Below are 15003 nucleotides of genomic sequence, written 5' to 3'. Positions count from 1 at the left end.
GCGTGCACATGTTGAGTTGACCAAAATGTCAGTTCAGCTTTCATTGGCAGTAAACTTAAAGCACACTAACAAATAGCTAACTGCAGCTAGTCTCTGCATATGTGCACTCATTAGGTACTTGACACTTCAATGTAGTTTGATTCAAACATGTGATGAAGCAGGTTGTATTTTGTGTGCTTGGGATCACCTTGAAAACGAAGAACCAAAATAAACATTATTGATACCTTATGCTTTTTATATTTTTAAAAAGGCAAAAAAGTGGCAGAAACCTGCAAGGAGATATGTGCTGTGTATGGAGAGGATGCTGTTATGGAGCATGTGAACCAGAAATGTTTTTTTTTAATTCTGATCAGAAAATTTTTCAGTTCAACACTCATCTCATACTGGTCAGCCAACTGAGATAAACAGTGACATCATCCCCCATCATACAGTCAGAATGATCACACATATTCCCCAAATTATCCAAATCAAGTGTTGAAAACCATCTGCATCAACTTGGTTACATCAGCAGGCTCAATGTGTGGGTTTCACATCAACTAAATGAAGCTAACCTCACCCAATGGATTTCCATCTGTGATTCATTACAGAAACATGAAGAAAACAATCCTCTTTTGAAGAGGATGGTGATAGGGGACAAAAAATGGGTCATCTATAATAATGTGGAGCACAAATGATCATGGGGGAAATAGCACTTCACCCAATTTGGTGGGATTGGAAGGTTGTAGTTTTTAACAAGCTTCTTCCCATGGATAGGACTAGCAATTTGAATGAGTCCTGTGACCAGCTGGACAAATTAAATCTAGCAATTGACCAAATTGAGCAAATTAAATGTAGTGTTTTGCTAATCATAAAGGCACTGACTTTCATCACAATGCCAGACTGCACACTCCTTTGCAGATGTGAAAGAAGTTACAGGGAAGTTTTGCCACATCCTCCATATTTGCCCAACTTTGTGCCTTCAAATTTCCATCTGTTTTGTTCTCTTCAAAATTCATTGAATGGACAGACCTTCAACTCTGAAGAGGTTGTAAAAATTTATCTGGAAAAGTGTCTTGCCAGTAAAACAAGAAGTTCTTAGAGCAAGGAATAATGGATCTGCCCACAAGATGGCAGAAGGTAGTGGAATGAAACAGTGATTATATCATTGATTGAATAAATCACTTTGTGTTTAAAACTTGTGTCTTATTTTTACTTTAAAAAACTGAACATACATGGGGATGTATGTGTCATACAACTAGACCCACAAAAGATGAGTAGGGAGAGGAAGAAATGGCAACTTACTATAAATTCATCCCATTCAGTACATATCACCACAGCATGGGCAGCCTCAGCAGCTTTATAAGGGCAAGGACATATTGTAACAAATTCTTTCACTAAAAGGAAAAAAGAAAAAATAACAATACGGATAAATGTTTCTTTATTGGTTACAAGTGCTCATATGTGCAGTTCAAAATGTTTCATGCAAAAGTACTTACACAAACGTGGATGTATGTGAGTGTGCCTGATATGCATGTCATCATCACCGTTATCATCATTTAACATCCATGTTTCATGCAGACATGGGCTGGGCAGTTTCACAGGAACTGATGTGTCCAAGGACTGTACTGAGCTGCAATGTCTGCTTTGGCATGGTTTTTATGGCTGGATATCCTTCCTAATACCAACCACTTTACAGCATGGACTGGGTACTTTTTTTGTGTCTCCAGCACTATTGAGATTGCCATGCAGTTTGCAACAAGATTACAAGTCCTGGAGTAGCCAGTGAGGTAACTTCATGTTAGAGGACAAAGGGATTATCATGAGGTGGGAGCAGAGAAGGTTCTTGCAGAGGAATCTGCATCTGCATGTATACTCACATGTAGTTTGAGAGAGAGAAGAAAAAATGGTCAGTAGGAGCTACATATAATGATGATGAGGCACCCAAGCCACTCAACAAGGTACAAGCTGGGTAGAAGTGGATGAGTTTATATGCTTATTTGGGAAGGTGAACAAGGATGGGGTAGTATGAGACAAATGTAATGAGCTGGGGATGATAGAGAGATGCAGAAAAGTGGAGTCAGCATGTAGCAGTAGTAATAAAGATGATACAGTTGCTGGTAGTGGTGGTGGAGGAAGGACAAGAGAGAGGGAGGGAGAAGAGATAGACATAGATATAATGCATGAGGGGAGTGTGTCACTGTAACAGATGGAGGACCAAAAAATATAGCACTTCCAGAACTCAGTCCTGTGAAAAGGGCAACTCTTTTTGAGAACTGCATACTGCCAGAGATCCCAGTCCTCTGTCATTTCATCTATCAGGTTCAAGGTTCTGAGGGTGGCTTTTACTACTTTATCCCATGTCTTCCTGGGTCTTTCTCTTCTGCAGGTTCCAGTCACATGTTCGCCACATTCAGCAGCCTTTCATAATAGCACTTGCAAACCAACTTCTTTTGTTCCATATTGATAGTGAGTTTACCTTTATAATTCTGAACATACTTGTCACCAATGATATCACAAACTTTCTCACACATTATCTCACAATTTTGAACACTTTGAGTGTCTGATCCTCACATTGTAGGACTTGTGCAAATTTCTTCCTTTCTGCCTCACATTTGGCCAAGTACACCTGACACCTAGATGTCCTTCTAGTTATTTAGTACTCCTTATTATCAACATCTTTCCAGTATATCCAAGCTAGTCTCCTTAGCCTTGATTGCCCTATCAACCTTATCGTTCCACTACCATGTTACTTTTGGCTTATTTAAGACATTTCTCCAGTCATGTTTCATCTGCAGCCCTAAGCAGGTTATTATGTAAAAATTCCCAGTTGTCGTCTATGCTACAAGTATTTAAATCTACTTCCCTACATTAATGTGCATCAGAATTTTTCTGAACCCATTCCCAATGCTGAATCTTTTTATTTCTAAACCTTACTGATTGTCTTTTCTGTGTCAACCTAGCTCTGACACAAGTTCATTAACCACTAACCTATGCTATGTGGTACATTCTTCACTAGGAAATGTTATGGTATTCACAATGACCATTCTGTTCAGTTTCCATGTGAGAATGTAACCATGTAAGTGATGAAGTAGTTGGTTGGTTTCTTAAAGTGTGTGCTGTGAATTGTTAGGTCAATTGCATCATAAAAATATACACAAAAATATATCAATAAATATATACATATATGTACGTATATATTTATATATAATTATGAACAAGAGTGAAGTCAGTAAATTGCTTATTACATAAATTTACAATTTTTTCACTATAATTTGAACTGAAGAGTATTGCTATATTATCATGCAACTATAGGCTTTAAGTGTATCATTATACCGATACAACCAAAAGTCAGCTCATCAGAATCCTGTATATAATACATTTGTTACAGATGACTTGTATTCATCATCATCATCATCGTCGTTTAACGTCTGCTTTCCATGCTAGCATGGGTTGGACGATTTGACTGAGGACTGGTGAAACCAGATGGCTACACTAGGCTCATCATTGATTTATAAGTATAGCCAGTAGGGGTGTTTATATTAACACATTTACATATCACAAGTAAAGCTAAGAAAGAAAAAATAGAAATTTAAATACACCTGTCAATGAGGGATAGAGGAAATAGAATAAGTCAGTAGAGATAATTCTGTCTCCAGAAAATGTATAAATCAAAAGGTATATGTTTTTAATTATCCTATTTTACAGTAGACATCTGCAGACACAGTTTTTAGGAATATCAGATGTAAAGACAGCTTGTAAATTTGTCAACACAGAGGCTAAGTGCAAATGGCTACTAAATCCAGTGGCGAGATATACACCTAGATAGGGGACAAAGATAAAGTAATTAATGTGTTTAATAGCACACTTCATGAACCAACGAGAGGAAGGAAGTTGTAAAGGAATTTCTATGCATACAAAGGTGGGCTGAAAAGTTCATAGGCTGACTATGAAAAAAAAATATGCTAGGCTGTGAAAATTTGTGTGCAATTATTTCAACTCTTCTTATTAATAACTGCATTGTTTCTTTTTAGGTAAACTGACATCTCATTGTACAAAGAACACTTCAGAAGTAACTATTAGTGACTTCTCTTGAAAATCGACAAAATTTGGCATTGTGCTGTCATGAAGTACCTGCAGAAATAGGGTTTAGCTCACAAGGACAATCATGCTGACATCATTGTTATATTAGAAGATGATTTTCCAGCTTTATCAACACTGCAAAAGTGGACAGCTGAATTTAAGTGGGGAAGGGAGAGTCTTGAAAATTACCCAAGTTCTGGACATCCTGCAACTGCCACTACTGAAGAAAGCATTGATTGTGCTCACCACATGGTGATTGACTATAAAGCAAATAGCCAGGCCTTCATGCCGGTGGCACGTAAAAGCACCCACTACACTCTCGGAGTGGTTGGCATTAGGAAGGGCATCCAGCTGTAGGAACTCTGCCAAATCAGATTGGAGTCTGGTGTAGCCATCTGGTTCACCAGTACTCAGTCAAATCGTCCAACCCATGCTAGCATGGAAAGCGGACGTTAAACGACGACGATGATGATGATGATGTGTGAGAGTTCAGAATATTCTGCACAATGAGCTTGGTGAATTTGGCATGATGAAAATTTCTGCTTGGTGGGTGCCATGTCTTCTGACACCAGATCAAAAGCACACCAGGCTTACTACATCACAGGAAAATCTGACATTGTTTCAGCGAGGTCCAGCTGGTTTTCTTGACATTTCCTAATCGAGGATCAGTGTTGGCTTCATTACTTTGAGCCAGAGGCAGAGAGACAATTCATGCAGTGGAAACATGCATCCTTATCTGCTCCAAAGGTCAAGGTTGTTTCATCAGCAGGGAATGTGATGGCCTTGGTTTTTTGGGATGCAAAAGGCATTGTTTATTGACTGTCTTCAGCTGAGCCATACTATCAATAGAAAGTACTATGCCAGCTTGCTGAGGCAGTTACAAATGCTATCAAGGTCAAATGGCCAGGAAAATTGATGAAAGGGGTCTTGTTTCATCAGGAAAATGCTCCAGCATACAACTTCTTGGTTTCAATGACTGCTGTGCATGACTGTGGCTTTCAGCTGGTTGATCACCATCTCTATTCTCTTGATTTTGCCTCATCTGACTATCATCTGTGCCCCAATATGAAAAAACACTTGTCTGGGAACCAGTAGCACAGTAATGATGTCATATCTACTGATGATGACATCATATCTGCTGGTGATGACTTTTTTGACCAACAGGATGAAAGCTTCTTCACCAATGAGAAGAAGCTTTCAACACTGATGGAAGATGTGTGTGGACAGCAGGGGGTGGGGGTGGGGGACTGTGTTGAAGAATAAACCTTATTTATTTAAATTCCATGAGAGTATCTTGGTCAGCCTATGAACTTTTCAGCTGATCCTTGTACAGACTTGAATTATAATTCTTGTGTTGCTATGTATATAATCTATGAAAATAACAATTTAAAAATTTTGAAAGATGAAAATAAAAAATGATAAAGAACAGGCACAGAAGTGGCTGTGTGGTAAGTAGCTTGCTTACCAACCACATGGTTGTGGGTTTAGTCCCACTGTGTAGCACCTTGGGCAAGTGTCTTCTACTATAGCCTCGGGGTGACCCAAAGCCTTGTGAGTGGATTTGGTAGATGGAAACTGAAAGAAGCCCACCGTGTATATATATGTGTGTGTGTGTGTGTAAATGTTTGTGTGTGTGTGTGTGTGTGTGTGTGTGCGTGTCCCAACATCACTCAACAACTGATGCTGGTGTGTTCATGTCCTTGTAACTTAGCGGTTTGCCAAAACAGACCGACAGAATAAGTACTAGGCTTACAAAGAATAAGTCTTGGGGTCAATTTATTCGACTAAAGATGGTGCTCCAGCATAGCCACAGTCATAGTGACTGAAACAAATAAAAGAATAAAGAACCAAATTATAATTCTCCTTCCTGCATTCATGGTAACTGATAGTAAATTTATCAAAATCATAGAACAGTCCACTGTAAATCAAATAACTGTATAAAACAGACACATACACACAGACACAGATATACAAATATATAAATATCTATATAGTGGTTGGCGTTAGGAAGGGCATCCAGCTGTAGAAACTCTGCCAAATCAGATTGGAGCCTGGTGTAGCCATCTGGTTTCACCAGTTCTCAGTCAAATCATCCAACCCATGCTAGCATGGAAAGCGGACGTTAAACAATGATGATGATCTATATATTTACACATATTGTATATGCTTGTGCACTAGCATATATATTTCTTTCTCTCAAAAGAATGTATAATCCAATTTAATCGTTTATATGTTTACAGGTATACTCCTTTCTAATACATTATACAAATACTCAATAAATATTGTTGCATAATTCTGTTCAGCCATTTTCCAAGATGGATTTTAGACATTAACTGGAATAATTAGTCATTCTTCATTCAATATTTCCTTTTGAATTTTCTGAAAGTTTTGCCAACTATATGGTTGCATCACATAATAAGTTCAGTCTTTGTTAATGAGTCATTCTTTAGATAGTAATATACATAAACTTTCTTCCAGGCAAAGATTGCATTACCTAGAGATGCCATCATGTGGTATGCAGTTCTTATGTCATACCATGAAATAGTGTGTTGAATTTTCTTTTCCCTTAAATTCCAGATTAGGTTAGCCACAGAAGTGTTATGCCTCTTATTTACATTTGTAAATGGCACAACATGGTCATGCCAACAATCCTTGAAAGAACTCCCTGTTGCACCAATATATGTGTATTCCTTTGCTTTAGTTCATAGCATTTGCATACAATGTTTTAGCAGAGACATTTGTTTTCTAAAATTACATTTCTTAATATTATTAGATGTAAAGGTGGCGAGCTGGCAAAAATGTTAGCATGCCGGGTGAAATGCTTAGTGGTTATTTTGTCTGTCTTTACATTCTGAGTTCAAATTCCACTGAGATCAACTTTGCCTTTCATCCTTTCGGGGCCGATAAATTAAGTACCAGTTGCATACTGGGGTCGATCTAATCGACTGGCCCCTTCCTCAAAAATTTCTGGCCTTGTGCCTAGAGTAGAAAAGAATATTATTAGATGTAGTAAGGCATAAAGCTGGCAGAATCATTACTACACCAGGCAAAATGCTTAGCAGTATGTTGTCCATCTTTAGGTTTAAATTCTGCTGAGGTTTATTTTGTCTTTCATCCTTTCAGGGTCAATACAATAAGTACCAGTTAAGCACTGGTGTCAATTTAACTGACTTATCCCTCCCCCAAAATTGCTGGCCTTATGTCAAAATTTGAAACCAATAATATTAGATATATTGAAACTATTGGCATTATTAATTTTCTGTTGCTTCTATTGTTTTATATTCATTACTTCCTCTATTCCTCCATCATATGTATTGACAGGTATATTGAAATTGTGGTTTATTCTGTATTTATCACTTTTTATTTTTTCTTTCTTAGCTTTACTAGTGATATGTAAATATGCTAATATAAACATCCCTACTAGTTATAGGTATAAATCAATGATAATACAGGTCTTTTGCAGCAAATATATTATATACAGGATTCTGATGAGCTGACTTTCAGTTGTATTGATATAATGACACACCTTGAGTCTATAGTTGCATATATTATATGATAATATAACAATACGTTTCAGTTTGAATGCTCCTTGTTAATAATTATACTAATTCTATGGATATTATGAATTTTTGGAAGTATGATCTGTAAAAACTTGACCTCTGATTTATAGTCATATCTTACAGCCTATACCTACCCACTGATGAGTTTAAAGGAGCAAACTTCAGGGTTAACATCCAAATGAAATTACTAAGATATATATATATATATATATATATATATATATATATATATATGAGGGTAATCCCCAAAGTAAGGTCTCCAAAGCACTGGAGCTACAGGAAAACTGTGCATGTGGCTATTGGCAACACTGTTGTGTTTGTTGTGCATGTGCCTGCCCCTGCGTGCGCCTTGCTGCCACACTTAGTCTTGGCTTGGCAGTCATATCTGATGGAGCTCCCGATTGACACTACTGCCAAGTGTGAAGCTTATGCAGTTATTTGGTTTTTTGACAGTTGCGAAGGTTGAGCAAATCTTGTGTGAAAATCGGAAGATCATTCTGGATGATCTCCGCATTTTGGTTCCTGAGGTTTCCTGAAGCACCATTCATAAGGTTTTCAATGAAAAGTTGCAATATTGGAAGGTGTGCGCAAGATGGTACCCACAAATACTCATAGAAGACCATAACGGGACATCATAACCCACCCACCTTATAGTCTGGACTTGGCACTCAGTGACTACCACCAGTCCCCTAAGTTGAAAGAACAATTGGCCAGAACATACTTCAGCAATGACGATGAGGTGAAAGATGAGGTTCACCACTTCCTCAATGATATGGTAGTGAGCTGGTATGACATAGACATACAAAAACTGCCACAGCTCCTACAAAAATGCATTGACTGAAATGGTGATTATGTAGAAAAATAGATAAATGTTCAAACTTTAAAATGTTGTAAACATCATTAACAATAAACGTTTCTGTAATTTCTAAATATTTTTGGAGACCTTACTTTTGGGATTACCCTCATATATATTAACAGGCATGTTACTGAAAGTTTCATGGACATGAAAAATGTCTGAGGAACTGGTCTTGTTTATTTTCATATCCATGCAACTTTAAGTGACATGAAAAGCTAAGTCAACTTGTTGAGTGCTGCTTCCATTCATTTGTTCACTGAGTTATGTATATATATAACAACATCATGATCACCATCATTTAATGTCTGTTTTCCATGTTAGCATGGGTTGGATGATTTGACAGGATCTGATGAGCTGCGTCAGGTCTTAATGTCAGCTTTGGCATGGTTTTTACAGTTGGAGGCCTTTCCTAACACCAACAGGTTTACAGTGTGCATTGGGTGCTTTTTTTGTGATACTGGCACTAAAGAAACAAAAAAGAATTGGAAAACATACCCATTTCTGGTTTGTCTGTAATTGTGGGATGCATCAGCTCCCTGCAAAGTAATGTCAATATGATATAACAGGTAAATAAAAGAGTTAGACATGTACACAAGTAGTATGGCAAGCACTGAAAAAAGGGAAAAGTTTTGCCCTCCCCCACTTCATCATCATCATTTTTAATGTTCATGTTCCATTTATTGGATGGCTTAACAGAATATGACAGGTCTAAGGACTGCATTGTGCTCTTCTGTCTACTTTGGCATGGGGTTTACGGCTAGATGTCTTTCTTAATGTTAACTATGTACTAGGTGCATTTTTTGTGCCACAAGCTCTAGTGAGCTTGTCATGTAGCTTGTTATTGAATATCTTCCTTTCCCATATAATTTGTCTTTCTTCACCATGAAGTTGGACACATTTAAAAAGTTTAAGAACATATTAATTTTATTTAACTTGATAATTTGTCCCTTCCCCAACAACTTTTTCATCTTCTCAAACTGTCACCACTATGAGAAAAACTGCATTGAGGTACTTTACATGGACCCTAACAATAAACCAAGGTCCATTACAGATATATTCCCCACCCATACAGTCTCCAAATATACACAAACAGTAAATTAAAGTAAGTCATGGTCATAGGCACAGACATGATTGTGTGATTAGGAAGTTTGGTTCCTAAGTACAGTTTCTGGTTCAGTTCTACTATGTGGCACCTTAGATGTCTTCTATAGCTTTGGGTTGACCAAAACCTTGTGCGTGGATGTGGTAGACAGAAACTAAAAAATGCTTGGCAAGTATGTGTGTGTGTTTGTTACTTCATGTTTTAACATAATGTGATGGCTGTATGTGAGTGTCACCATCATACAAACAGTGTCCTTCTTTCCAATCTTCTGTTAAAACATGTCTGGCCATGAGGAAGTATTATGTTATTAAAACAGGTGAGGATTGGTAGAGTACCCAGCTGTAGAAAATCTACCTCAACAAATTCTGTGTGAACCATCTAAGCGTGGATGATAATTTAAATATTCCTACATAATACATTAATGGTACCATTAGATAACCCTATACAGTAGACTATACAACAGATATCGCCATACAGTACCCAGTAACATTTCATATGTACCCAAATGATACACTAGGTACCTTAGATATCTCAAGATAGTACATCCAGGTACTTTACATATTTTATATCATGCAATAAACCAACATTAGTTGGCTTACTGCATTTCTAATAATGAGAATGATGAAGAGAGTATCTGTGCAACTTGGGCAGAATAATTACCACAACATGCTTTTGTTTAATGTTTTGATTTATTAGTAATTTCTCAATGACATGTAGATGTTCCACCAGTACACACACACACACGCACACACAATGAGCTCCCATGCAGCTTCTACCTACCTAATTTCACCCATGGAGACAATGATCAATCCAAGGCTATGGTAAAAAATAGTTGCCAAAGATTCTGTGGAGTGGTATTAATTCTGGAACTATGTTATTATTAAGTTAACTTCTTAGCCACATGGTCATACTTGGACCTATACATGTACTAAAGTAGTATACAAAGATAATTTGCTTTTCAATGGTAGACTTAATACCACTATCTAACATTTAGGATGCCTTAAAGAGAGGTCACTCTGTTGCAAGAAATCTAACCAGGTCTCCACCTTGAGGATACCTCACTGGTCTTGGAGGCCCTGTAAAGGGTTATGGGCACTGCTTTCCCTCTTGACTTTTAGTGAAGATAAAAGGGGCATTCCAGCTAATAGTGAACCAAGCTTGAAAGGTGGTGTCTTTTAAATTGCCAGAAATGTTTCCTAAGTGATGTGGCTCCTGTTTCTAGTCACTCCTGAAAATTTTATCTTCTGTATATGGTTCTGATTTTGTGAGCAGTCAAAGCAGGGAACTGAGCTGAATTTCAGGACTTTGCTAAACTTGGAACCAAATTTGATCCCTAATATTTCATGATTGAAACATTTTCAACCTTTGAAACACTGTACATGTGACATACTCCATGAATACATAAATAAATATTAAAAAAAGGACTATAGGTGTCCCAACTGTTTTTTAAATGGTCTCAAAAATGAGAAAAATATTTCAAATATGTAATTTTGGCACCCAGTACAGCCATTATAACCGTTTCAGGTAATTAAGTTAATTATATTCTGAAGAGTAGATATGTCTATTACGCTACCAAAATTCAGATATTGAAAATATTTAGATCTGGAATTATTAATCATAGAATAATAACCCCAATATTCAAACCCACCATGTTTGACCTTTGGAAATTCAAAGTGGGACCATTTTGTTTCAGGAAATGTTTTTTGAAATAATATCAACAGAACATAGATTTTCAAATAAAAATGGTTTCAACTCTTATGAAAAAATCATTTCCCTCTGAATAGGTATCACTGTGGAGCTGTGTAGAAAAGGAAACAAGCACAATTTGACCACACAAAAACCTACTTTTTGTTTGATCATGTCATAATACAGTTTTTTCTCTAACAATCATATATCATGTGAAAGTTCTGGATGTGAACTGTATTCTCATATATTTTTGATCAAAATCTCACATTTACATATCATGCCAGGTTCCCTCAATCACTCACGTATTTCCAACCAATCACAATGTTTGTTCTCTTTTTGTTTTTGACTGCTGAATGGTAACACTTGTTCTAGTTCAATGTGTTGGAGCACTAGAACTCAAGTTGTGTTGAAAAGCATACAGTTATGAAAAGGACTTTTCTTGCTTTGTTTTGATATAAAAATTGATGGGGGTGGGTAAGTTAATTGTTATGAAATATATAAGTGAAAGCTTTATTGTTAATTTTCACTTAGAAAATATTCATCCAAATTTCACAAATGATGTATCAAAATGTTTCTTTTTGGATGCTCTCCAAGAAGAAAGTACAGTAGAAGTTACATTTAAAATATTTTCAAGAATTCAGAGTGATACCTACTCTAAAATAAGCAACAAACTAACCCTAAAATCCAGAGGTAAAATTACATGGAAAAACCAAGTATACAGTAGCTTTATGCATAAATAAATCCCAAAATGTGACAGCTGTTATGATACCTTACCTCAGCACACTTGCATGCACACACACACACACATCCATCAATTTTTTTGAAGTGGAACAAGTTTGAAAATTGCAGAGAGTAAGGTCCAAATTGAAGTTTACAAACATAGCTAAACCTTTCCCTTCATCCTCCTGCAGGAGAAGAAAGAGAGAGAGAGTGGGAAGAAGTAGAAAAACAAATGAATTAAACAAATGAAAAAAAAAAAGGAAAATATAGAAGATAATAAGACAAAAACAAATTAATGAAAAAGAGACAAACAGAAAACCCCCCCAGAAAATATAAAGCAAGAAGGGAGAACAGAGGGGAAAGAAGAGAGAGGGGAGAAGGGTGGAGAGAGAAGGGAGATGGTTGGAGAAGGAGAGGGGAGAGAAGAGAAAGAAGGAAGAGAGAGGGGAGATGAAGTGAGCAAGGGGAGAGAGAAGGAAGAGGGAGAGAGAAGGAAGAGCAAAAGCCAAAATCAAGTGAAGGTAACTTACGCATATATCTGTTTTGGGTCAACTTTTGGATCATATATAAACACATTAGCACCTTCTTCCAAGAGATGCTTGCATACATAGATTGATGATGATTCTCTGTGAAGAAGAAAAGACATTTTGATATGGCACAGAAAATAGAAAATTGTCTAAACCACTACAGTCTAACATCAAAGACACTTCTCATTAGAGAAGAGACAATGAATTGTTCAACCTGCTAGAAAAAGTAGCTAAATCTACCTTAAACCATACCTTATTGTCTTAAATAAAGACACACTGGATTATGTAGTCCTTAATACACAAAAAGACACTATGTTAATTTCAAGAATACCTTGGATCAAAAGTCTGTTAGGGTTGACCCACTTCTAAACAATAGCAGCTACTTATTCAATACCAACTTAAAGACTAGATTATACTTTTACAGTATTCATACACAATCACATTGACTTTAAAATATGTCTGTCACTTGTAAAAGAATGACCGTGCGAACCAAAGGAGAACTGCGACGAACGGAAGAAGCTCCTTTTCATGCATCGCACGGTCGCTACAAAACATATAATATGACATAAGATGGCTCGCAATGTGAGATGCGAGCGAGTGCCAACAAAGGAACAGAGAGAGATGAGAGACAACCGTTAGATATATATATAAAGAGTAGGTTTATTGACGTAGCGAACTGTGTGTGTGTGTGCGTGCAGCAATATAAACAATACAATATAGATGACAGACCGTCGTATAAAGAATATGTATACAATAATATGTGTGTGTGTGTGTGAGTGAGTGAGAAATACAGAGCATTGAAAGAGTGTCTGTAACAAAGACTATAAGAGTCCTGAACACAAGATAAGAAAGTACCAGTTCACAGAAGAGTTACAGTAGATAGAATGTTCGTATGCAAGAAGTTGTGACCGAAGAGCAGAGCTGTGGTGTCACATGTTGTGTGTGAAGTTGAGCGTTGATGCTGTAGACCGGTTACTTGGTACAGAAGATTTTCACAGGTTGTTCTGGCTGTTAACTTCGTGGTGGAAACAATCCACTCAAACAGTGTTGAGATGAAACCGTGGTTGTTGTTGGTAGTGTGTACTCTGGTGGTGGTGCTGGTGGCGACAACATTGTGGTAGACAGTAGATCGGTGGTGTTGATGTCGTCGCTGGAAACTGGCTGGAGCTGTATTCTGTGTGTGGTCTACGACTAGACCTGTGAGAGGTCTAAAGCCGAGACAAACTGGCGTGTTTGAAGCAGGCTTATTTATAGATGAAAAAGGGCTCCAGAAAGCACTCTCTCACGTGACCTTATTAGAAGGCCACAATTGGTCGGTATGCACCCTGGCGTGAAACAGAACTGTTGACAAATGCTGCGCAAATAAGAACCAATCAGGGTGGTGGACACAAGGGTCCAAGCGGCCGAAAGCTAGATGTTAGCCGCTACATTATCATTCGTAAATGAATACCCGAGAGAGAGGTTTCACTACACACTCATTGTTGTAGGGGTTGACTAAAGAATTTGAAGTTGAAGTCAAATGGGATGAAACCAGCAATCTATTGCTTCAGACATTGCAGCAATAATAATAATAATAATAGTAGTAAAGCAAGTCATCACATCAAAGTGGCAGTTGAATGTTACTACTAGTTTAACCTCAGGCAGATTCTTCGCCAGCTGGTTTTCGGTACAACGCTCTGCACCCTTTATATACAATACACTGCTAGCAGGGGGAGCGAACCTCTACTATCCTCCAGCAGCTAACAGGATCACAGGACTGGCCCAGTTTCGAGCTATTTGGCTCATCCTCAGGTGTGAGCACATGTGCACTTGAGTGATAGCTAAGATCTGCTTCTGCTAACGATATATTGTAAATAAAGTGACCATTGGTCACTGATTTGCAACAAGCAAAATAGCTAGTTATAAAATCTCAAGAAGATTATAGAGTAGTAACGAATACTATAAAGGGTGCAGAGCATTGCACCGAAAACCAGCTGGTGGAGAATCTGCCTGGGGTTAAACTGGTAGTAACATTCAACTGCTACTTTGATGTGGTGACTTGCTGTACTGTTTAGTATACATTACTACTCTATCACTTCTTGAGATTTTATAATAATAATAATCCTTTCTACTAAAGGGATAAGGCCTGAAAATTTGGGGGAGAGGGCAGGTCAATTAGATCAATCCCAGTGTTTCACTGGTACTTAATTTATTGACCCCAAAAGGATGAAAGGCGGAGTCAACCCTGGCGGAAACTGAACGTAAAGACAAACGAAATGCCGCTAAGCATTTTACCTGGCATGCTAACAATTCTGCCAGCTCGTCACCTTAATAGTAATAATCCTTTCTAATACAGGCATAAAGCCTGAAATTTAGTGGGGAGGGGGACTAGTCGATCACATCGACCCCAGTGCTCAACTGGTACTTATTTCATCAACCCTGAAAGGATGAAAGGTAAAGTCAACCTTGGTGGAAATTGAACTCAGATTGAAGCAACGGGCGAAATACTGCTAA

At 37.6% G+C, this 15003-nt stretch overlaps 1 protein-coding gene across 2 annotated transcripts in view; it reads right to left on the bottom strand.

Moving 5' to 3' along the window:
- Window positions 1-15003, bottom strand: part of LOC106872643 (UDP-glucose 6-dehydrogenase) — a 253811-nt gene that overhangs the window by 2709 nt on the left and 236099 nt on the right. For both annotated transcript variants that reach the window (XM_052969546.1, XM_052969547.1), the window contains exons 9-11: window positions 12514-12609; window positions 8971-9011; window positions 1282-1373 (exon numbers count right to left, since the gene is read on the bottom strand). In XM_052969546.1, the coding sequence (XP_052825506.1) occupies window positions 1282-1373; window positions 8971-9011; window positions 12514-12609 (229 nt within the window). The remainder of the gene's footprint in view (window positions 1-1281; window positions 1374-8970; window positions 9012-12513; window positions 12610-15003) is intronic.

The sequence above is a fragment of the Octopus bimaculoides genome, chromosome 7 (assembly GCF_001194135.2).
Source record: "Octopus bimaculoides isolate UCB-OBI-ISO-001 chromosome 7, ASM119413v2, whole genome shotgun sequence".
Classification (NCBI taxonomy): Eukaryota; Metazoa; Mollusca; class Cephalopoda; order Octopoda; family Octopodidae; genus Octopus; species Octopus bimaculoides.
Note: the sequence above shows the minus strand (reverse complement) of the source record. Positions and strands in the feature narration are given on the sequence as shown.